The following is a 25248-nucleotide window of genomic DNA, read 5'->3' on the forward strand; positions in this document are numbered from 1 at the left end:
ATTTTAATATTCCATAAACACCCACCGAGAGTCTTGCAGGAAGTCACAACATCAGCTGCTACAGAATTACACAGGGTCACAGAATATAATAACAATCAGTGTCCTTGGTTCTTGTTCCTAGAGTCTGGCGTCAACCACTATCAACAGACATGAGAACAATCCATAACATTCAGTATCAAGTCTAGTGACCATCAACCCAGACACAAATGAGTGTCTCAAAGTCAACTGGAAATCATGTGTATTACAGAAAGGGGAATATATTAAACAAAATAAAGTGAGTATTGCACTCTATATATAAACTGCCAGTAATTTATTGGGTAAACCTGAAGGCACAGTGATGCCGAAACGTTGGTGTTTTACCCAATAAATTACTGGGAGTTTATATATATATATAGTGTGTGACTCTCTTTATTTATTTTTATAGCTTCCAGTTTATTAGAATCAGGGGGTAGATTCAGATCAGAGGGGGACGGGTTAGTGTGTAATTTATGAGTGTGTGTGAGGGGCTGAGGGTTTTTAAAAGGAGATATGGGGGTACATTCAGATCAGAGGGGGACAGGGTTAGTGTGTAAGCTATGAGTGTGTGTGAAGGGCTGAGGGTTTTTAAAGGGAGATATGGGGGTAGATTCAGATCAGAGGGGGACAGGGTTAGTGTGTAAGCTATGAGTGTGTGTGAGGGGCTGAGGGTTTTTAAAGGGAGATATGGGGGTAGATTCAGATCAAAGGGGGACAGGGTTAGTGTGTAAGCTATGAGTGTGTGTGAGGGGCTGAGGGTTTTTAAAAGGAGGTATGGGGGTAGATTCAGATCAAAGGGGGACAGGGTTAGTGTGTAAGCTATGAGTGTGTGTGAGGGGCTGAGGGTTTTAAAGGAGATATGGGGGTAGATTCAGATCAGAGGGGGACAGGGTTAGTGTGTAAGCTATGAGTGTGTGTGAGGGGCTGAGGGTTTTAAAAAAGGAGATTCAGTATGGGGGTAGATTCAGATCAGTGTGTGGGGACAGGTTTTTAGTGTGTCAGAAGCTATGAGCTATGTGTGTGAGGGGCTGAGGGTTTTTAATGGGAGATATGGGGGTAGATTCAGATCAGAGGGGGACAGGGTTAGTGTGTAAGCTATGAGTGTGTGTGAGGGGCTGAGGGTTTTTAAAAGGAGATATGGGGGTAGATTCAGATCAGAGGGTACTTTAGAACATGAGCTGTTTGAAAACACAAAGGTGTGAGAGCCTCACGCTCAACCCTGTTTTAAACTAGTTTAATGCTAGCTGTTCTTCTGCAGTGCCTCTGTCTATCTTTCTGTCTCTCAGTGTGTCTCTGTGCCCCCCTAGGAGCAGAGGGAGTGGTGAACGTATAAAACCTCTTGGGCTCCCTCCAGCCAGACTGTAGACTTACTGGAAACTATAGACACCTGAGTGTCGCCCCACTGGCTAAACTATCCCGTCACAATGCTGTCACGGTAAGCGAACACTAACACAAGGGTTGCCACTTTTGGGTATTTATTTTTGACTTACATGCGTGTACGGGAAATTTTAAAATGACACAATCTATTTGACATTTTTGGACACCTGTATTCTTGGAGGAAGTTTATTAGTCAGTCTACCTATAGAATGAAACTAAAGATGTTTACAGCTGCTGGGGGTACTTCAATGATAGAGAGTGGTGAACAGTTGAATTAATTGTTTTTGTGTGGGTTTTTGTGTGTGATCACAATAGCTTGGCAATGTGTGTGTCATTTTTGTTATTACAGACTTCCTTTTTTCTTGTTCAATCCTAAACTTCAATAACAATAGATTTACAACTGATATCAATGATGATACTGGTACAAGATAAAGTGATGGGACTCTAAATAGTCTTCAAAAAGATTTAGGGAATTTGGGAAAATGCTCAACTCTTAGTCAAAATGTTTAATAAACATCCTTTGTTTTTGATTTTTCATTATATTACAAAGATGAATTGTATAATGTACCAACATTTCATTGATAATTCATTATCCATAATATATATTGAACATAAGAACATCCATAAGATACATTGCTGCAAGTTACACATATTCTTATTATAATGTAATGAGCAGGAAAAAAACAATTGTCTTTTTGCTTAGTCCTATTTGCTTTGCATTTTCCACTACCACTAACTACCCTAAGATGCTTTCTAGGAGAAGTCATTATCTGTTTGACAAAATTACGGTTCTCTTATCAATCTTATTTTCTCGGATGTTTGAGGGGCAGCTCTTGGGGAACTGTGGGGGGGATCTGGGAGGGCTGGTGGCCTGGCGGTTGTGAGCTTGGGCCGGTGGCCGATGGATCGCTGGTCCGTGTCCCCGTTTTTTACCTTGTGGGAGATCTGTCAACGTGCCCTTGAGCAGGGCGTTGACCCTGGTTGCCTCTGTGTGTCGCTCTGAATCGGAGTCTGTTAGATGACTAATATAATGTAGTTGTTGAGCGGCTTCACAGCAAGTATATTGTATGTTTTAGCCTATAGACAGAAACTAAAACAGGAAACCCCAGTGCTCAGGTCTGTCAGCTTCTATGTCAAGGCCATCAGACTGTTAAACAGCCATCACTAACATTGAGTAGCTGCTGCCACAAATCTCTAGCCACTTTAATAATAAAAAATAGGATGTAATAAATGTATCACTAGTCACTTTAATCAATGCCACTTTATATAATGTTTACATACCTTACATTACTCATCTCATATGTATATACTGTACTCTATATCATCTACTGCATCTTGCCTATGCCGTTCGGCCATCGCTCATCCATATATTTATATGTACATATTCTTATTCATTCCTTTACACTTGTGTGTATAAGGTAGTTGTTGTGAAATTGTTAGATTATCTGTTAGATATTACTGCATGGTTGGAACTAGAAGCACAAGCATTTCGCTACACTCACATTAACATCTGTTAACTATGTGTATGTGACCAATAACATCTGTTAACTATGTGTATGTGACCAATAACATCTGTTAACTATGTGTATGTGACCAATAACATCTGTTAACTATGTGTATGTGACCATTAACATCTGTTAACTATGTGTATGTGACCAATAACATCTGTTAACTATGTGTATGTGACCAATAACATCTGTTAACTATGTGTATGTGACCAATAACATCTGTTAACTATGTGTATGTGACCAATAACATCTGTTAACTATGTGTATGTGACCAATAACATCTGTTAACTATGTGTATGTGACCAATAACATCTGTTAACTATGTGTATGTGACCAATAACATCTGTTAACTATGTGTATGTGACCAATAACATCTGTTCACTATGTGTATGTGACCAATAACATCTGTTCACTGTGTGTATGTGACCAATAACATCTGTTAACTATGTGTATGTGACCAATAACATCTGTTAACTATGTGTATGTGACCAATAACATCTGTTAACTATGTGTATGTGACCAATAACATCTGTTAACTATGTGTATGTGACCATTAAAATTTGATTTGATGTTTTAAATATGAAAAGGTGCCACGGTATTTGTCTCTTTCTAGCAAAGATCATTACACTCTAAGCTCTCCTCAGCATGACTTGGTCCCTGTCTTCACCACGAGGTTAATGCTACCGAACATAGGACCTCAACCTCTATATATACAGTGGGGCAAAAAAGTATTTAGTCAGCCACCAATTGTGCAAGTTCTCCTACTTAAAAAGATGAGGGAGGCCTGTAATTTTCATCATAGGTACACTTCAACTATGACGGACAAAATGAGAAAAAATCCAGAAAATCACGTTGTAGTATTTTTAATGAATTTATTTGCAAATTATGGTGGAAAATAAGTATTTGGTCAATAACTAAAGTTTATCTCAATACTTTGTTATATACCCTTTGTTGGCAATGACAGAGGTCAAAGGTTTTCTGTAAGTCATCACAAGGTTTTCACACACTGTTGCTGGTATTTTGGCCCATTCCTCCATGCAGATCTCCTCTAGAGCAGTGATGTTTTGGGGCTGTTGCTGGGCAACACGGACTTTCAACTCCCTCCAAAGATTTTCTATGGGGTTGAGATCTGGAGACTGGCTAGGCCACTCCAGGACCTTGAACTGCTTCTTACGAAGCCACTCCTTCGTTGCCCGGGCTGTGTGTTTAGGATCATTGTCATGCTGAATGACCCAGCCACGTTTCATCTTCAATGCCCTTGCTGATGGAAGGAGGTTTTCACTCAAAATCTCTCGATACATGGCCCCATTCATTCTTTCCTTTACATGGATCAGTCGTCCTGGTCCCTTTGCAGAAAAACAGCCCCAAAGCAGGCTTTGTTACTTTGGTCCCAGCTCTCTGCAGGTCATTCATTAAGTCCCACCTTGTGGTTCTGGGATTTTTGCTCACCGTTCTTGTGATCATTTTGACCCCACGGGGTGAGATCTTGCGTGGAGCCCCAGATCGAGGGAGATTATCAGTGGTCTTGTATGTCTTCCATTTCCTAATAATTGCTCCCACAGTTGATTTCTTCAAACCAAGCTGCTTACCTATTGCAGATTCAGTCTTCCCAGCCTGGTGCAGGTCTACAATTTTGTTTCTGGTGTCCTTTGACTGCTCTTTGGTCTTGGCCATAGTGGAGTTTGGAGTGTGACTGTTTGAGGTTGTGGACAGGTGTCTTTTATACTGATAACAAGTTCCAACAGGTGCCATTAATACAGGTAACGAGTGGAGGACAGAGGAGCCTCTTAAAGAATAAGTTACAGGTCTGTGAGAGACAGAAATCTTGCTTGTTTGTAGGTGACCAAATACTTATTTTCCACCATAATTGGCAAATAAATTCATAGAAAATCCTACAATGTGATTTTCTGGATTTTTTTTCTCATTTTGTCTGTCATAGTTGAAGTGTACCTATGATGAAAAGTACAGGCCTCTCATCTTTTTAAGTGGAAGAACTTGCACAAATGGTGGCTGACTAAATACTTTTTTGCCCCACTGTATATATATATATATATATATATAAACTCAGCAAAAAAAGAAACATCCCTTTTTCAGGACCCTGTCTTTCAAAGATAGTTCGTAAAAATCCAAATAACTTCACAGATCTTCATTGTAAAGGGTTTAAACACTGTTTCCCATGCTTGTTCAATGAACCATAAACAATTAATGAACAGGCACCTGTGGAACGGTCGTTAAGACACTAACAGCTTACAGACAATTAAGGTCACAGTTATGAAAACTAAAGAGACACTAAAGAGGCCTTTCTACTGACTCTGAAAAACACCAAAAGAAACATGCACAGGGTCCCTGCTCATCTGTGTGAACGTGCCTTAGGCATGCTGCAAGGAGGCATGAGGACTGCAGATGTGGCCAGAGCAATAAATAGCAATGTCCGTACTGTGAGACGCATCATCGGTCTGAGCTTGTTGTCATTGCAGGCAATCTCACCGCTGTGCTTTACAGGGAAGACATCCTCCTCCCTCATGTGATACCCTTCCTGCAGGCTCATCCTGACATGACCCTCCAGCATGACAATGCCACCAGCCATATTGCTCGTTCTGTGCGTGATTTCCTGAAAGACAGGAATGTCAGTGTTCTGCCATGGCCAGCAAAGAGCCCGGATCTCAATCCCATTGAGCACGTCTGGGACCTGTTGGATCAGAGGGTGAGGGCTAGGGCCATTCCCCCCAGAAATGTCCGGGAACTTATAGATGCCTTGGTGGAAGGGTGGGGTAACATGACACAGCAATAACTGGCAAATCTGGTGCAGTCCACGAGGAGGAGATGCACTGCAGTAATTAATGCAGCTGGTGACCACACCAAATACTGACTGTTACTTTTGTTTTTGACCCCCCTATGTCCAGGGACACCTTATTCCATTTCTGTTAGTCACATGTCTGTGGAACTTGTTCAGTTTATGTCTCAGTTGTTGAATCTTATGTTCATACACATACTTACACGTTAGGTTTGCTGAAAATAAACACAGTTGACAGTAAGAGGACGTTTCTTTTTTTGCTGAGTATATTTTATATATATATATATATATCTGCCCCGGTCAACTGTAATTGGTGTATTGTGAAGTGGAAACATCTAAGAGCAAAAACGGCTTATCCACAAAGTGGTAGGCCACACAAGCTCACAGAATGGGACCGCCGAGTGCTGAAGCTCGTAAAATGTGTCTGTCCTCAGTTGCAACACTCACAACTGAGTTCCAAACTGCCTCTGGAAGCAACATTAGCACAATAACTGTTCTTCGGGAGCTTAATAAAATAGGTTTCCATGGTCAAGCAGCCGCACACAACCCTTAGATCACCATGCGCAATGCCAAGCATCGGCCGGAGTGGTTTAAAGCCCACCACCATTGGCCTCTGGAGCAGTGGACACACGTTCTCTGGAGTGATTAATCACGCTTCACCATCTGGCAGTGCGATACAAGAATCTGGGTTTGGCGGATGCAAGGAGAAGGCTACCTGCCCGAATGCATACAGTCAGCTGTAAAGTTTGGTGGAGGAGGAATAATGGTCTGGGGCTGTTTTTCATGGTTCCGGCTAGGCCTCTTAGTTCTAGTGAAGGGAAATCTTAATGCTACAGCATACAATGATATTCTAGACGATTCTGAGCTTCCAACTTTTTGGCAACAGTTTGGCGAAGCCCTTTCCTGTTTCAGCATGACAATGCCACCATGCACACAGTGTAAATGCTTTTTCGAGATCGGTATGGAAGAACTTGACTGGCATCCATATGTAACGGATGTGAAACGGCGAGCTTAGTTAGCGGTGTGCGCTAAATAGCGTTTAAATCGGTGACGTCACTTGCTCTGAGACCTTGAAGTAGTAGTTCCCCTTGCTCTGCAAGGGCTGTGGCTTTTGTGGAGCGATGGGTAACGATGCTTCGAGGGTGACTGTTGTCGATGTGTGCAGAGGGTCCCTGGTTCCCGCCCGGGTATGGGCGAGGGGACGGACGTAAAGTTATTCTGTTACACATAGAGCCCTGACCTCAACCCCATCGAACACCTTTGAGATGAATTGGAACGCCAACTACGAGCCAGGCCTAATCGTCCAACATCAGTGCCTGACCTCACGAATGCTTTTATGGCTGAATGGAAGCAAGTCCCCGCAGCAATGTTCCAACGTCTAGGGGAAAGCCTACCCAGAAGAGTGGAGGCGGTTTTAGCAGCAAAGGGGGGGACCAACTCCATATTAATACCCATGATTTTAGAATGAGATGTTCGACAAGTAGGTGTCTACATACTTTTGGTCATGTAGTGTATACACTACTATTCAAATGTTTGGGGTCACTTAGAAATGTCCTTGTTTTTGAAAGAAAAGCACATCTTTTGTCCATTAAAAAACATCAAATTGATCAGAAATACAGTGTAGACATTGTTCATGTTGTAAATGACTATTATAGTTGGAAATGGCAGATTCTTTATTGAATATCTACATAAACGTACAGAGGCCCATTATCAGCAACCATCACTCCTGTGTTCCAATGGCACGTTGTGTTAGCTAATCCAAGTTTAGAGGGAGGAAGTGTCTCCATCATTTATGTCCAAGTGTTTACTTCATAGGCATGACGCTAAGGCAACTCTTTTCAGACTAGAGGTCGACCGATTATGATTTTTCAACGCCGATACCGATTATTGGAGGGCCCAAAAAGTCGATACCGATTAATCGGCCAATTTTTATTTACTTATTTGTAATAATGACAATTACAACAATACTGAATGAACACTTATTTGAACTTAATATAATACATCAATAAAATCCATTTAGCCTCAAGTAAATAATGAAACAAGTTAAATTTGGTTTAAATAATGCAAAAACAAAGTGTTAGAGAAGAAAATAAAAGTGCAATATGTGCCATGTAAGAAAGCTAACGTTTCAGTTCCTTGCTCAGAACATGAGAACATATGAAAGCTGGTGATTCCTTTTAACATGAGTCTTCAATATTCCCAGGTAAGAAGTTTTAGGTTGTAGTTATTATAGGAATTATAGGACTATTTCCTTCTATACCATTTGTATTTCATTAAACTTTGACTATTGGATGTTCTTATAGGCACTTTAGTATTGCCAGTGTAAGCAACACAACTTTACCCATGCAGAGCAAGGGAAACAACCACTGCAAGGCTCAGAGCGAGTGACGTTTGAAACGCTATTAGCGCGCGCTAACTAGCTAGCCATTTAATTTTGGTTACACCAGCCTCATCTCTGGAGTTGATAGGCTTGAAGTCATAAAGAACGCAATGCTTGATGCACAAGGAAGAGCTGCTGGAAAAACACATGAAAGTGCTGTTTGAATGAGTGTTAACGTGCCTGCTTCTGCCTACCACCACTCAGTCAGATACTTAGAAATTTATATGCTCAGTCAGATTATATGCAACGCAGGACACGCTAGATAATATCCAGTAATATTTTTTATTTTACTAGGCAAGTCAGTAAAGAACAAATTCTTATTTTCAATGACGGCCTAGGAACAGTGGGTTAACTGCCTGTTCAGGGGCAGAACGACAGATTTGTACCTTGTCAGCTCTGGGATTCGAACTTTCAACCTTTCGGTTACTAGTCCAACGCTCTAACCACTAGGCTACCCTGCCGCCCCATGTGTAGTTAACTAGTGATTATGATTGCTTGTTTTTTATCAAATAAGTTTAATGCTAGCTAGCAACTTACCTTGGCTTACTGCATTCGCGTAACAGGCAGAGTCTCCTTGTGGAGTGCAACGAGAGAGGCAGGTCGTTATTGCTTTGGACTAGTTAACTGTAAGGTTGCAAGATTGAATCCCCCGAGCTGACAAGGTGAAAAAAACAGATTTCCGATTGTTATGAAAACTTGATATCGGCCCTAATTATCCGGCCATTCCGATTAATCAGTCGACCTCTATTTCAGACACTGGTTTTCTATGGCTTTATATACCCCTGATTTTCACAGAAGGTCTGGGCCTCTGAGGGATGAATCTGTCCGACTATCCTGGCTTTGGAGAGCATATGGGAGTTGGCTACATCCCATTGTGAGGTGGCAAACTATTATTACTTATGTAACCCCGGTTCTCTGAGTGAGTATCTCACTGCAGTTCCCTGCTTGCAAGAGCGCAAGGAAGAGGGACATGCTTTAGAATGACCAGAGAGCAGCTCCATGGCACTTTTTATTGAGGAGGATCCCCTCCTCATTGGCCACGTGACTTATCTGTCCACGACAGACGCTGTGTGATTGGATCTTCCGTAGTGAATTGCTTATTTAACTAATTCCCATTGTGAGACACCTCTATTATCAGAGAACTGGGGTTACACAAGTAACCTTAAGTTTTAAAAGTGGTGTGACCAGTTCTATCTCTGTGTTCTTTATTCTAACAGAAAGCTGACTGTTCATTTGATCTTTGCTCTGGCTGGTCTTGCTCTCTCAGGCCACGTTATTGGTAAGAAAACATTAAATTAAACCTTATACATCTTATAAATGTGGGTGAATTTAGAACACTTCCATCAGTAACTACAGTTTAACAATAATGTCAATTTTTATAATATGTGCACAATATGTTGTCTAGGGACAATGGTTTCCATTTTAGTTTGATATCAGGTTCAGCGCAATGACAAAACAATGCATTACGGATTTCCTGCTTCACCTTTCTAGTTATCCAGTCTCTAAACTACACTACAAACATTAAGAGAGGGAATATGAAACTGTCATGGAGACACTTAACTAACCCATATAGAAGAACTGCAATGTCGGATACTCACATAAACCTGTATATAAACACCTTTACTTTTTCCACATTTTGTTGTCTAACAGACTGGATTTCAAATGGATTCGATGGATTTTTCTTGTCCCATAATGTCACAGTGAAATGTGTTCATTTTGTTTGACTAATTAATACAAAATGAAAAGCTGAAATGTCTTGATTCAATAAGTATTCAACCCCTTTGTTATGGCAACTGTAAATAAGTTTAGGAGTAAGACTTTACGGAACAAGTCACATAATAAGATGCATGTGTGAAAGAATAGTGTTTAACATGATTTTTGTTAATGAACACCTCATCTCTTTACCCCACACAAAGCAGTTCACTTTTTGTCTTGAATACAAAGTGTTATGTTTGGGGCAAATCCAATACAACACGTTACTGAGTACCACTCTCCATATTTTCAAGCAGAGTGGTGGCTGCACCATGTTATTAGTGTGCTTGTAATGGTTAAGGACTGGGGAGTTTTTCAAGATAAAAAAAGAAACAGAATGGAGCGAAGCAGAGGCAAAATTCTACCTGCTTTCCACCAGACACCGGGAGATGAATTCACATTTCTGCAGGACAATAACCTAAAACACAAGGCCAAATCTACACTGCAGTTGCTTACCAAGAGACAGTGAATGTTCCTGAGTGACCGAATTACAGTTTTGACTTAGAACTACCTGAAAATAGTTGTCTAGCAATGATCAACAACCAACTTGACAGACCTGAAAATAGTTGTCTAGCAATGATCAACAACCAACTTGACAGAGCTTGAAGAATGTTGCACAATTCAGGTGTGGAAAGCTCTTAGAGACTTGCCCACAAAGACTCACAGCTGTAATCACTGCCAAAGGTTCTTCTACAAAATATTGACTCAGGGGTGTGAGATATTTCTGTATTTCATTTTCAATAAATGTGCTAACATTTCTAAAGACATGTTTTCCCTTTGTCATTATGGTGTATTGTGTGTAAATATACAGTACCAGTCAAACGTTTGAACACACCTACTCATTCAAGGGTTTTTCTTTATTTGTACTATTTTCTACATTGTAGAAAAAAGAAGAGTGAAGACTATTAATTAACATATGGAATCATGTAGTAACCAAAAAAGTGTTTAACAAATCAAAATATATTTTAGATTTTACATTCTTCAAAGTAGCCACCCTTTGCCCAGATGACAGCTTTGCAGACTCTTGCCATTCTCTCAACCAGTTTCATAAGGAATGCTTTTCCAACAGTCTTGAAGGAGTTCCCACATATGCTGAGCACTTGTTGGCTGCTTTTTCTTCATGTGTGCCATGCAAAGATCATCCGTTCACCTACTTTGCGTATTACAAAGACATGGTGGTTGGATCCAAAAATCTCAAATTTGGACTCATCAGAACCAAAGGACAGATTTCCACCAATCTAATATCCATCCATTGCTCATGTTTCTTGGCCCAGGCAAGTCTCTTCTTATTATTGGTGTTCTTTAGTAGTAGTTTCTTTGCAGCAATTCGACGACCATGAAGGCCTGATTCACGCAGTCTCCTCTGAACAGTTGATGTTGAGATGTGTCTGTTACTTGAACTCTGTGTAAAATTTATTTGGGTTGCGATCTGAGGTGGCGTTATCTTCCTTTCCTGGATCTTCCTTTCCTGTGACGGTCCTCATGAGAGCCAGTTGTCATAGCGCTTGATGTGTTTTGCGACTGCAATTGAAGAAATGTTCAAAGTTCTTGAGATTTTCCGCATTAACGGACCTTCATGTCTTAAAGTAATGATGGACTGTCCTTTCTCTTTGCTTATTTGAGCTATTCTTGCCATAATATGGACTTGGTCTTGGTCCAAATAGGGCTATCCTCTGTATACCACCCCTACCTTGTCACAACACAACTGATTGGCTCAAACACATTAGGAAGGAAATAATTTCCACTATTTAACTTTTAAGAAGGCACACCTGTTAATTGAAATGCATTCCAGGTGAATACCTCATGAAGCTGGTTGAGAGAATGCCAAGCGTGTGCAAAGCTGTCATCAAGGCGAAGGGTGGCTACATTGAAGAATATAAAATATAAAATGTATTTGATTTGTTTAACACTTTTTTGCTTACGACATGATTACATATTAGTTATTTTACAGTGTTGATGTCCTCACTATTATTCTATTATACTATACCTGTAACTATTATTCTATACCTCACTATTATTCTATTATACTATTCCTGTAACTTCTTCTTTAAGAGGCTCCTCTGTCCTCCACTCGTTACCTGTATTAATGGCACCTGTTTGAACTTGTTATCAGTATAAAAGACACCTGTCCACAACCTCAAACAGTCACACTCCAAACTCCACTATGGCCAAGACCAAAGAGCTGTCTAAGGACACCAGAAACAAAATTGTAGACCTGCACCAGGCTGGGAAGACTGAATCTGCAATAGGTAAGCAGCTTGGTTTGAAGAAATCAACTGTGGGAGCAATTATTAGGAAATGGAAGACATACAAGACCACTGATAATCTCCCTCGATCTGGGGCTCCACGCAAGATCTCACCCCGTGGGGTCAAAATGATCACAAGAACGGTGAGCAAAAATCCCAGAACCACACCGTGGGACCTAGTGAATGACCTGCAGAGAGCTGGGACCAAAGTAACAAAGCCTACCATCAGTAACACACTACACTGCCAGGGACTCAAATCCTGCAGTGCCAGACGTGTCCCCCTGCTTAAGCCAGTACATATCCAGGCCCGTCTGAAGTTTGCTAGAGAGCATTTGGATGATCCAGAAGAAGATTGGGAGAATGTCATATGGTCAGATGAAACCAAAATATAACTTTTATAACTATAACTCGTCGTGTTTGGAGGACAAAGAATGCTGAGTTGCATCCAAAGAACACCATACCTACTGTGAAGCATGGGGGTGGAAACATCATGCTTTGGGGCTGTTTGTCTGCAAAGGGACCAGGACGACTGATCCGTGTAAAGGAAAGAATGAATGGGGCCATGTATCGTGAGATTTTGAGTGAAAACTTCCTTCCATCAGCAAGGGCATTGAAGATGAAACGTGGCTGAGTCTTTCAGCATGACAATGATCCCAAACACACTGCCCGGGCAACGAAGGAGTGGCTTCGTAAGAAGCATTTCAAGGTCCTGGAGTGGCCTAGCCAGTCTCCAGATCTCAACCCCATAGAAAATCTTTGGAGGGAGTTGAAAGTCTGTGTTGTCCAGCAACAGCCCCAAAACATCACTGCTCTAGAGGAGATCTACATGGAGGAATGGGCCAAAATACCAGCAACAGTGTGTGAAAACCTTGTGAAGACTTACAGAAAACATTTGACCTCTGTCATTGCCAACAAAGCGTATATAACAAAGTATTGAGATAAACTTTTGTTATGGACCAAATACTTATTTTCCACCATAATTTGCAAATAAATTCATTAAAAATTCTACAATGTGATTTTTTGGATTTTTTCTCATTTTGTCCGTCATAGTTGAAGTGTACCTATGATGAAAATTACAGGCCTCTCTCATCTTTTTAAGTGGGAGAACTTGCACAATTGGTGGCTGACTAAATACTTTTTTGCCCCACGGTATATATATACACACAGTTAGGTCTTAGGTCAGTTAGGATCACAGAATAATAGGAGCGAAAATTATTTGTTTCAGCTTTTATTGATTTCGTCACATTCCCAGTGGGTCAGAAGTTTACATATACTCAATGAGTATTTAGTAGCATTGCCTTTAAATTGTTTCACTTGGGTCAAATGTTTCAGGTAGCCTTCCCACAATAAGTTGCGTGAATTTTGGCCCATTCCTCCTGACAGAGCTGGTGTAACTCAGTCAGCATTGTAGGCCTCCTTGCTCGCACACGCTTTTTCAGTTCTGCCCACAAATTTTCTATAGGATGAAGGTCAGGGCTTTGTGATGGCCACTCCAATACCTTGACTTTGTTATCCTTAAGCCATTTTGCCACAACTTTGCAAGTATGCTTGGGGTCATTGTCCATTTGGAAGACCCATTTGCGACCAAGCTTTAACTACCATATTGATGACTTGAGATGTCGCTTCAATATATCCATAAAAATGTCCATCTATTTTGTGAAGTGCACCAGTCCCTCCTGCAGCAAAGCACCCCCACACCATGATGCTGTCACCCCCATGCTTCACGGTTGGGATGGTGTTCTTCGGCTTGCAAGCCTCCCCCTTTTTCCTCCAAACATAACGATGGTCATTATGACCAAACAGTTCTATTTTTGTTTCATCAGAGGACATTTATCCAAAAAGTACGATCTTCGTCCCCATGTGCAGTTGCAAACCGTTCTCTGGCTTTTTTTATGTCGGTTTTGGAGCAGTGGCTTCTTCCTTGCTGAACGGCCTTTCAGGTTATGTCGATACAGGACTCGATTTACTGTGGATATAGATACTTTTGTACCTGTTTCCTCCAGCATCTTCACAGGGTCCTTTGCTGTTGTTCTGGGATTGATTTGCATTTTTCGCACCAAAGTACGTTATTCTCTAGGAGACAGAACGCATCTCCTTCCTGAGCGGTATGACGGCTGCGTTTTACCATGGTGCTTATACTTTGTACTATTGTTTGTACAGATGAACATGGTACCTCCAGGCATTTGGAAATTGCTCCCAAGGCTGAACCAGACTTGTGGAGGTCTAAAAAAAAATCTGATGTCTTGGCTGATTTCTTTTGATTTTCCCATGATGTCAAGCAAAGAGGCACCAAGTTTGGTAGGTAGGCCTTGAAATAGATCCACAGGTACACCTCCAATTGACTCAAATGATGTCAATTAGCATATCAGAAGCTTCTAAAGCAATGACATAATTTTCTGGAATTTTCCAACCTGTTTAAAGTCACAATCAATTTAGTGTATGTAAATGTCTGACCCCCTGGAATTGTGATACAGTGAAATAATCTGCCTGTAAACAATTGTTGGAAAAATTACTTGATGTTCTAACCAACTTGCCAAAACTATAGTTTGCTAACAAGAAATTTGTGGAGTGGTTGAAAAATGAGTGTATGTAAACTTACAACTTCAACTGTGTATATATATACAGTGCCTTGCGAAAGTATTCGGCCCCCTTGAACTTTGCGACCTTTTGCCACATTTTAGGCTTCAAACATAAAGATATAAAACTGTATTTTTTTGTGAAGAATCAACAACAAGTGGGACACAATCATGAAGTGGAACGACAATTATTGGATATTTCAAACTTTTTTAACAAATCAAAAACGGAAAAATTGGGCGTGCAAAATTATTCAGCCCCCTTAAGTTAATACTTTGTTTTCAATGTTTTCTTCTTCATTTATCAGATGTGAGTAGCAGTGATACATCCACAGACACAAGCAGTGAGTCACCAATTGATTTGAATGGAAATGAAGCACACTGACTACTGGGGATTTCCTGATAATTACAGTAATGGTGACTTCAATAACAGTATCAAAGTCACCCGTCCTTGTCTTCTAGATGGAGATACCAGCGTGGAAACCACAGGCAGTCCTGATGCCCCTGATGCCCCAGGTGAGGCCTAGGAGTAAAATACACAAAGGTCAAAGATAAGGGTTAAGGCCAAAGGTCGAAATCATTCGAGTGCAGGATGTAGTTATTACGATTAGTTATGAGGATGCATGGCAATTTGTATTTCAATTTAATGCAGTAGAATATTTTCTCACAGGCAAGTTCTGCATGCTGTGCTGTACTGAAGACTGCATCGAGGAAAGCAGCCATGTCGGGAGCCAAGGTTGTTGGGTGCCCTGTATGGAGGCATGTTGGAAGGAATGTATGGAGCCCTATATGGATCTCTGTATGGAGCCCTGTACACAGGATTTGTCAAAGGTGTGCAACAGTAAGGGGGACATTAAAGAGGACGGTAAGGGGGACGTTAATGAGGACAGTAAGGGAGACAGTAAGGAGGACAGTAAGGGAGACGGTAAGGGAGACAGTAAGGAGGACAGTAAGAGGGACGGTAAGGGAGACAGTAAGGGAGACACTGAGGACAGTAAGAGGGACGGTAAGGGAGACGGTAAGGGAGACAGTAAGGAGGACAGTAAGGGAGACGGTAAGGGAGACAGTAAGGAGGACAGTAAGAGGGACGGTAAGGAAGTCGATAAGGGAGACAATAAGGGGGACAGTGGGGAAGTCGATAAGGGGGACAGTCAGAGGGACGGTACGGAAGTCGATAAGAGAGACAATAAGGGAGACAGTAAGGGGGACAATAAGGGTGACAGTAAGGGAGACAGTAAGGGAGACAGTAAGGGGGACAGTAAGGGAGACAGTAAGGGAGACAGTAAGGGAGACAGTGAGGAAGTCGATAAGGGGGACAGTCAGAGGGACGGTACGGAAGTCGATAAGAGAGACAATAAGGGAGACAGTAAGGGTGACAGTAAGGGAGACAGTAAGGGATACAGTAAGGGGGACAGTAAGGGAGACAGTAAGGGAGACAGTAAGGGAGACAGTAAGGGGGACAGTAAGGGAGACAGTAAGGGGATACAGTAAGGGGGACAGTAAGGAGGACAGTAAGGAGGACAGTAAGGGGGACAGTAAGGGGGACAGTAAGGGGGTTAGTAAGGGGGTTAGTAAGGGAGACAGTAAGGGGGACAGTAAGGGGGTTAGTAAGGGAGACAGTAAGGGGGACAGTAAGGAGGAGAGTAAGGGGGACAGTAAGGGGGTTAGTAAGGGAGACAGTAAGGGGGACAGTAAGGGAGACAGTAAGGAGGACAGTAAGGGGGACAGTAAGGGGGTTAGTAAGGGAGACAGTAAGGGGGACAGTAAGGGGGACAGTAAGGAGGACAGTAAGGGGGACAGTAAGGGGGTTAGTAAGGGAGACAGTAAGGGGGACAGTAAGGGGGTTAGTAAGGGAGACAGTAAGGGGGACAGTAAGGGGGACAGTAAGGGGGTTAGTAAGGGAGACAGTAAGGGGGACAGTAAGGGGGACAGTAAGGGAGACAGTAAGGAGGACAGTAAGGGGGTTAGTAAGGGAGACAGTAAGGGGGAAAGTAAGGAGGACAGTAAGGGGGACAGTAAGGGGGTTAGTAAGGGAGACAGTAAGGGGGACAGTAAGGGGGTTAGTAAGGGAGACAGTAAGGGGGACAGTAAGGGAGACAGTAAGGGAGACGGTAAGAGGGAAAGTAAAAGACAGTAAGTGTGAGTGTAGTCTAACATTGCTCTTAAGTTCCTTAGCCCTCCCTTGGCCCTCAAAATGGGGAAGGTGTCTACAGAGATACAATTGAATTATTATGCTGTTTTGATGTGCATAACATTTTTCCCCACTTTTTGACTGTATTGTTGTTGTTTTTAACTTCCTGATGTTTTGAGATCCTCTCTAGTGTTTACAGGACATAAGGGTCTGATTGGTGAAATCAATGCTAGCAGTAATATACAGAATGACAATGTATGAGAAGTAATGTGTCGCTGCAATACTGACAAGAAATGTATCCAATTCCAATGATAGTGAGTACATGATGCGTGAGATGTTCAATAAAGAATCATTTCTGTGATGTGGATTTTTGCCACTATGCACAACCTCCAGGGCTAAGCCTCTACCCCTTCAGAAGAAGGCCTCTGTCACGTTTATTATGGGTTTTATGGTATAAAATCACATTTTATAATGAAGTTCACTGCTTTACTTTGAGTTTATTTTGATTTCTCGGTTCTCTTTGTTTTGAGATACTTAGTATGTTGCATTTATTCAATATAATCACTTATGACAATCAAAGTTGTAACACTTAAGATAAGAACGATTGACAGGTAACATGTTTTTTTGTTTATGGTTGTTTATTGATTGTTTATGCTGTTCAGGATTTCCCCTTCTGCTATACAGATAATTTTATGCCTGTTCAGTACATTTTGGTTCATGGAAGACTGTTTGCTCTCCCACTGCAAGATGTGCCCCGTTACAGTGCTGGATGAAGAGGCACGTCTGTCAATCCACTGAAGAAAAGTATGGGATGTTGGATTCAAAATTCTTGGTGCCCCTTAAATTTGGTTAACCTCTCTTAGGTCAGGAGTTTTCTTCTCAAAAACCCATTGGAGGATTAGGTCAGAGGGGAGGTGCCTCTGGCTTTCTTATCCAATGGGTTTTGTGAAGGAGACGAGGAAAGAGAGGAGAGGACATGAGGAGTGTGCAATTGAGATCTCCCCAATGTATCCTAGGTGACCCACCTGAGTTCAAAGGCCAATGGCTGTAATTCAGCTATAGGTAGTTTCAAGTGATAGATATATCTAATATACGGTATTTTGTGACCAAGAGGGTGGACAACATTGACTAAATGTTTTGACCAGGGTCTAGGTACTTGGAGAGCAAACAGTGATAGGATGACTTTGTAATGATGATTTTGAACCTTCCAAGGAACCTGCCTGTTTCCCCATACGTATATTTGTCGAGTAAACAGTTAAAAATATATAATCTGTTTGCCTTATCCTTGTATCCGGCATTTTCCAAACCTTGAACAAATAAATTATTCTCAACCATCTCAAAGGTATTTTATTATTTGATCATGGAGAATCAAACTTTGTTTTTGTTAAAGACAGTTTATTTAAGTTGTGACATCAACATTATACAAGTTACACCCCTGTCCTTTTAATTAGCGTGTTGATGGTCACTCTTTTCCCTTAGCTGGCCTAGTGAAATGACTGTGTTTTATTTATACAGAGAGTATATCAAATCATTTAGGAACCCCTCCCCCTTGCTTTTTCCCTCAGAACAACCTAAATTCGTCGGGGCATGGACTCTACAAGGCTTCGAAAGCTTTCGACAAGGATGCTGGCCCATGTTGACTCCAAGGCTTCCCACAGTTGTGTCAAGTTGGCTGAATGTCCTTGGTGGACCATTCTTGATACACACGGGAAACTGTTGAGTGTGAAAAACCCAGCAGCGTTACAGTTCTTGAAACAAACCGGTGCGCCTGGCACCTACTACCATACCCGGTTCAAAGGCAATTAATGAATTTGTCTTGTCCATTCACCCTCTGAATGGCACACGTAACACAATCCATGTCTCAATTGTCTCAAGGCTTAAAAATCCTTCTTTAACATGTCTCCTTCCCTTCATCTACACTGATTGAAGTGGATTTAACAAGTGACATCAATAAGAGACCACAGCTTTCACCTGGATTCACCTGGTCAGTCTGTGTCATGGAAAGAGCAGGTGTTTTGTATTCTCAGTGTATTTCCACACTACGAAGTTGGAATAATACTGTATTAATAATACTGAATAATACTGTATTAATAATACTGAATAATACTGTATTAATAATACTGAATAATACTGTATTAATAATACTGAATAATACTGTATTAATAATACTGAATAATACTGAATTAATTAATTAAAATACTGAATAATACTGTATTAATAATACTGAATAATACTGTATTAATAATACTGAATAATACTTATTAATACTGTATAATACTGATTAATAATACGGAATTAAAAATTAATTAATAATACTGAATAATACTGTATTAATAATACTGAATAATACTGTATTAATAATACTGAATAATACTGTATTAATAATACAGGTATAATACTGTATTAATAATACTGAATAATACTGTATTAATAATACTGAATAATACTGTATTAATAATACTGAATAATACTGTATTAATAATACTGAATAATACTGTATTTTAATAATACTGAATAATACTGTATTAATAATACTGAATAATACTGTATATTAATAATACTGAATAATACTGTATTAATAATACTGAATAATACTGTATATTAATAATACTGAATAATACTGTAGTAATATGTCACGCCCTGACCTTAGTTCTCTGTTTTCATTATTATTTTGGTTAGGTCAGAGTGTGACGAGGGTGGGTATGCTTGGTTTGTCTTGTCTAGGGGTTTTGTATATCTAGGGGTTTTGTAAGTCTAGGTAATTGTTTGTCTATGGTGGCCTGAAATGGTTCCCAATCATAGGCAGCTGTTTATCGTTGTCTCTGATTGGGGATCCTATTTTGGTTGCCATTTTCCTTTTGGTTTTGTGGGTTCTATTATATGTTTATTTGCCTGTCTGCACTCGCCATATTAGCATCACGGTTCGTTTTGTTATTTTGTTCGTTTTGTTCAGTGTTCATTCGTTAAATAAAGAAGAATGTACGCTTACCATGCTGCACCTTGGTCTACTCCATACAACGAACGTGACATAATAATACTGTATTAATAATACTGAATAATACTGTATTAATAATACTGAATAATACTGTGAAATTGTTTAAAATAATAATGTCACCTGAAATTTCAGTCTGTTTTCGTGGGATGGAGATTTTGCCTGCTTGGGGACATCACTAGGTGGTAAATGAGTTAATAGTTTTCAGTTTTCTCCTCCCTGTCACGTTCATCATAATGATTGGACCAAGGCGCAGCCTGCGTAGAGTTCCACATATTTTTAATAAAACGAAACTCATCAAACAGAACAATAAAGCACAAACAAAATGTGAAGCTACTGGTGTACACACAGGCAACTAACTGTAGACAAGATCCAACAAATAACCATGGGGAAATGGATACCTAAATATGATCCCCAATCAGAGACAACGATAAACAGCTGCCTCTGATTGGGAACCATATTAGGTCACCATAGACATACAAATTCACCTAGATGACCCACCCAAGTCACTATCATGCCCCAACCAACACAGAGAATAAACAGCTTACTATGGTCAGGGCATGACACTCCCAGACAGTCCTACACTCTCAGAAAAATGGCTCCCAAAAAGGGTTCTTCGGCTGTCCCCATAGGAGAACCTGGGGGTTCCAGGGAGAACAGTTTTTGGTTCCACGTAGAACCCTTTTTGGTTCCATATAGAAACATGTAGAAATGGTTCAACATGGAACCCAAATGGGTTCTACCTGGAATCAAAATGGTTCTACCTGGAACCAAAAAGTGTTCTTCAAAGAGTTATCCTATGAGGACAGCCGAAGAACCCTTTTAGGTTCTAGATAGTACTTTTTTCCCAAGAGTGTAGCAAAATTCTTGCTTGAGAAATGGCTCTTTGCTAAGAAACTATTTTTGTTTCTTTTAACCATTTAAATTGAAAACAACAACAGTAAGGTACTTTATTGTTGCCCAGAAATGATTTGATATTGAGATAAAAACGTTACCATTGGACCGTTAAGATAGCATTCAGTTGTTGAAGGTTTGCTAGGTTTCTGAAGGTTGTGGGTTACTTCAGTTTTCCTCTCGCTTTCATATGATGCATTGCTGTCTTAGTCCTTGACAGAAAGCTCAATTGGCATTTTGTTCTTCTAACCGATCACGGCTGCTACATCTGAAAAATAACTCTACTGGCTCAGTTCAACATTCATTTTTAAGTTATGTTTCTCAAAAGGTCCTTAATACAAAATGAAGTGTTGTGGCCAAAAGTTTTGAGAATGACACAAATATTGATTTTCACAAAGTTTGCTGCTTCAGTGTCTTTAGATAACTTTTTCAGATGTTACTATGGATACTGAAGTATAATTACAAGCATTTCATAAGTGTCAAAGGCTTTTATTGACAATTAATAATAATAATAATAATAATAATATATGCCATTTAGCTGACGCTTTTATCCAAAGCGACTTACAGTCATGTGTGCATACATTCTACGTATGGGTGGTCCCGGGAATCGAACCCACTACCCTGGCGTTACAAGCGCCATGCTCTACCAACTGAGCCACAGAAGGACCACTGAAGTTACATGAAGTTGATGCAAAGAGTCAATATTTGCAGTGTTGACCCTTCTTTTTCAAGACCTCTGCAATCCGCCCTGGCATACTGTCAATTAACTTCTGGGCCACATCCTGACTGATGACAGCCCATTCTTGCAAAATTAATGCTTGGAGTTTGTCAGAATTTGTGGGTTTTTGTTTGTCCACCCACCTCTTGAGGATTGACCACAAGTTCTCAATGGGATTAAGGTCTGGGGAGTTTCCTGGCCATGGACCCAAAATATAGATGTTTTGTTCCCCGAGCCACTTAGTTATCACTTTTGCCTTATGGTAAGGTGCTCCATCATGCTGGAAAAGGCATTGTTCGTCACCAAACTGTTCCTAGATGGTTGGGAGAAGTTGCTCTCGGAGGATGTGTTGGTACCATTCTTTATTCATGGTTGTGTTCTGAGGCAACTGTCACGCCCTGGTCTTAGTATTCTGTGTTCTCTTTATTATTTTGGTTAGGCCAGGGTGTGACATGGGTGATTTATGTGGTTTGTTTTGTCTAGGGGTTTTGTAGTTTATGGGATTGTGTTTAGTTAAGTATTCTAGGTAAGTCTATGGTTGCCTGGAGTGGTTCTCAATCAGAGGCAGGTGGTTATATCGTTGTCTCTGATTGGGAACCATATTTAGGCAGCCATATTCTTTAGGTCTCTTGTGGGTGATTGTCTCCTGTCTCTGTGTTTTGCACCAGTTAGGACTGTTTCGGGTTTACACGTTTCTTGTTTTTGTAGTTTTTCTTATTAAAAAAACCATGAACTTCAACCACGCTGCGTTTTGGTCCGCCTCTCTTTCACCAGAAGAAAACCGTAACAGCAACATTGTGAGTGAGCCCACTCCCTTGTCTGAGAAGCAACCCCGCACATGAATGGTCTCAGGATGCTTTACTGTTGGCATGACACAGGACTGATGGTAGCGCTCACCTTTCTTCTCCGGACAAGCTTTTTTCCAGATGCCCCAAACAATCGGAAAGGGGATTCATCAGAGAAAACAACTTTACCCCAGTCCTCAGCAGTCCAATCCTTTTGTACCTTTTGCAGAATAGCAGTCTGTCCCTGATGTTTTTCCTGGAGAGAAGTGGCTTCTTTGCTGCCCTTCTTGACACCAGGCCATCCTCCAAAAGTCTTCACCTCACTGTGCGTGCAGATGCACTCACACCTGCCTGCTGCCATTCCTGAGCAAGCTCTGTACTGGTGGTGCCCCGATCCCACAGCTGAATCAACTTTAGGAGACGTTCCCAGCGCTTGCTGGACTTTCTTGGGCACCCTGAAGCCTTCTTCACAACAATTAAACCACTCTCCTTGAAGTTCTTAATGATCCGATAAATGTTTGATTTAGGTGCAATCTTACTGGCAGCAATATCCTTGCCTGTGAGGCCCTTTCTGTGCAAAGCAATGATGACGGCATGTGTTTCCTTGTAGGTAACCATGATTGACAGAGGAAGAACAATGATTCCAAGCACCACCCTCCTTTTGAAGCTTCCAGTCTGTTATTCAAACTCAATCAGCATAACAGAGTGATCTACTGCCTTGTCCTCGTCAACACTCACACCTGTGTTAACGAGAGAATCACTGACATGATGTCAGCTGGTCCTTTTGTGGCAGTGCTGAAATGCAGTGGAATTTTTGGGGGGGGATTCAGGTAATTTGCATGGCAAAGAGGGAATTCATTTGATCACTCTTCATAACATTCTGGATTATATGCAAATTGCCATTTTAAAAACTGAGGCAGCAGACTTTGTGAAAATTAATATTTGTGTCATTATCAAAACTTTTTGATTAGGTATAATCTACATCGGTTGGAAGAATGGTAAAATAACAATTATATAGACATAATAAAAATGTAATTTCAGTATGTACACAGGGGGGAAATCTAATAAAGATAGAGTTGTCAGAATTTTGGGGGGGGCTAAAAGCAGCATGTGTGTCTTTTTGTGAATGTGTAAAGGATGTGCTGATGAAACAAGAAGCAAGTAAGAAGCCTACTCACTGACTACCAGGACATTACAATAATATCAACTATAAATAATATGATAATACAATGAACAAACAAAATATAATGTCATAATAATAATCAATGGAGTTACATTGTGATACGTTGACAATTGAAATACAGACACATGTCAAGTTGAATAGTAAGTGCACAGTCAAGACAACGCAGGAGTGGCTTCAGAGAAGTCTCTAAATGTCATTGAGTGGCCCAGCAGGAGCCCAGACTTGAACCCCATTAAAAATCTCTGGAGAGACCTGAAAATAGCTGTGCAGTGATGCTCCCCATCCAACCTGACAGAGCTTGAGAGGATCTGCAGAGAAGAATGGAAGAAACTCCCCAAATACAGGTGTGACAAGCTTGTAGCGTCATACCCAAGAAGACTAGAGGCTGTAATCACTGCCAAAGGTGCTTCAACAAAGTAATGCGTAAAGGGTCTGAATACTTCTGTAAATGTGACGCTTCAGTTTTTTATTTGAAATAATTTGAAAAAATGTCAAAAACCTGTTTTTGCTTTGTCATTATGGGGTATTGTGTGTAGATTGATCAGGGAACATTTTAGAATAAGGCTGTAACCTAACAAACTGTGGAAAAAGTGAAGGGGTGTGAGTACTTTCTGAAGGCACTGTATAAGAACAATACTAGAGTCTGCAGCCTAGAGATGTTAAGGTCAGAATGTTGTGAGGTGGTTCTACTGAGATTATCTGAAAAGAAAGCTACCGTGGGAGTGTTTGTTTGAGTTAGTTTGTCCCTAGCTGTTCTTTGTATTATTTTAGATATCGTTTTTGTGTTATGTTCTTTTATTAATCTCTTTTATCGCTTTCTGATCTACTTTATTTTAATGCTTTACGGCACTTTAATTAAAGTTTGATTTGAATTTCATTCCTCCTATTGAGATTAATTATAGACTGATATATGACCAAGTGAGAGCAACTCTACTCCACCTCAAGTAATTTTCAAAACATCTCATCATATCCCATTACTACAGAGAATGACTCCTTAAGGAGGATCAGAGGTGGCTCGTGATCACCAGGACAAAAAGCCTTCACAGGATTTGAGATCAATTTGAAATGGCATGGCATTGTAACACGAGGTGTGTGTGTGTGTGTGTGTGTGTGTGTATTGCAATCATCCAATACTGGAGAAGAGGGATGAATTAACAGTGAATTAACAACTCTGGACACCATTGGGTTTAATGTACTATTCTAGTTGGCCGACAGAGGGACTAAACAGTGCAATAACTAATATTCTGTAGTTTAATAGGAAGAACGTTTATTATAATGTTTTTATTTTTAAATAATGACTATCCTCTGACCATGGCAAACCTGGGAGAAATGGATCAAATGGCTTTGAGTTCTCTTTATGTGGGTTGGAGGTAGGCTATATTTTCTGGGGGAAAGCATCGTAGCAAGTTTGACTCAAATCGAAGGTCTTCTTGGGCCTTGAAACGTAGCACAACTAATGGCAACGGAGCATAAAGTATTACCAACGTCAACTAGCCTAGCCCATAATCAAAGAGGGGAGGGGGGAGTGGTGGGGAGGCGGAGAGGAGAGGTGGGGAGTGGAGAGGAGGATAGATGTGGAGGAGAAGAGAGGTGGGGTGGGGAGGCAGAGAGGAGAGATGGGGAGGGGAGAGGTGGGGAGAGGATGGGGGTGGTGGGGAGGCTGAGAGGAGACGAGGGGAGAAGAGGAGAGGTGGGGAGGGGAAGGGAGAAGAAGGGAAGGAGAGGGGAGTGGAGGAGAGGGGACAGGAGGCCACAGAAAACCCCATCTGAGTGTCTGTCTCAGTGGCTCAGGAGTACCAGTCTCTACAGATGAGTATCACCAGCTCATTCCATTTTCAGCAGGGGAGACACAAGTTCTAACTGCAAACAATCCACAATCCCGTCCTCACACCACTGCTGC

General features: G+C 40.9%; 1 protein-coding gene across 1 annotated transcript; it reads left to right on the plus strand.

Moving 5' to 3' along the window:
- The first annotated feature begins 1292 nt into the window (after positions 1–1292).
- Positions 1293–16159, plus strand: LOC118399079 (cylicin-2-like). Its single transcript, XM_035794840.2, has 5 exons — positions 1293–1450; positions 9292–9353; positions 14954–14989; positions 15108–15161; positions 15316–16159. The coding sequence occupies exons 1-5, from the start codon at positions 1440–1442 to the stop codon at positions 16134–16136; spliced, it is 984 nt and encodes a 327-aa protein (XP_035650733.2). The 5' UTR covers positions 1293–1439; the 3' UTR covers positions 16137–16159.
- Positions 16160–25248: the final 9089 nt, after the last annotated feature.

Source organism: Oncorhynchus keta, chromosome 20, assembly GCF_023373465.1.
Source record: "Oncorhynchus keta strain PuntledgeMale-10-30-2019 chromosome 20, Oket_V2, whole genome shotgun sequence".
Taxonomy (NCBI): Eukaryota; Metazoa; Chordata; class Actinopteri; order Salmoniformes; family Salmonidae; genus Oncorhynchus; species Oncorhynchus keta.

What these genes read in the sequence shown, in the direction of transcription:
- LOC118399079 (XM_035794840.2), top strand. An exon ending in TCTCTCAGGCCACGTTATTG is followed by an intron (nt 9,354 to 14,953) that starts GTAAGAAAACAT and finishes TTCATTTATCAG; the next exon opens with ATGTGAGTAGCAGTGATACA. An exon ending in TACATCCACAGACACAAGCA is followed by an intron (nt 14,990 to 15,107) that starts GTGAGTCACCAA and finishes CTTGTCTTCTAG; the next exon opens with ATGGAGATACCAGCGTGGAA.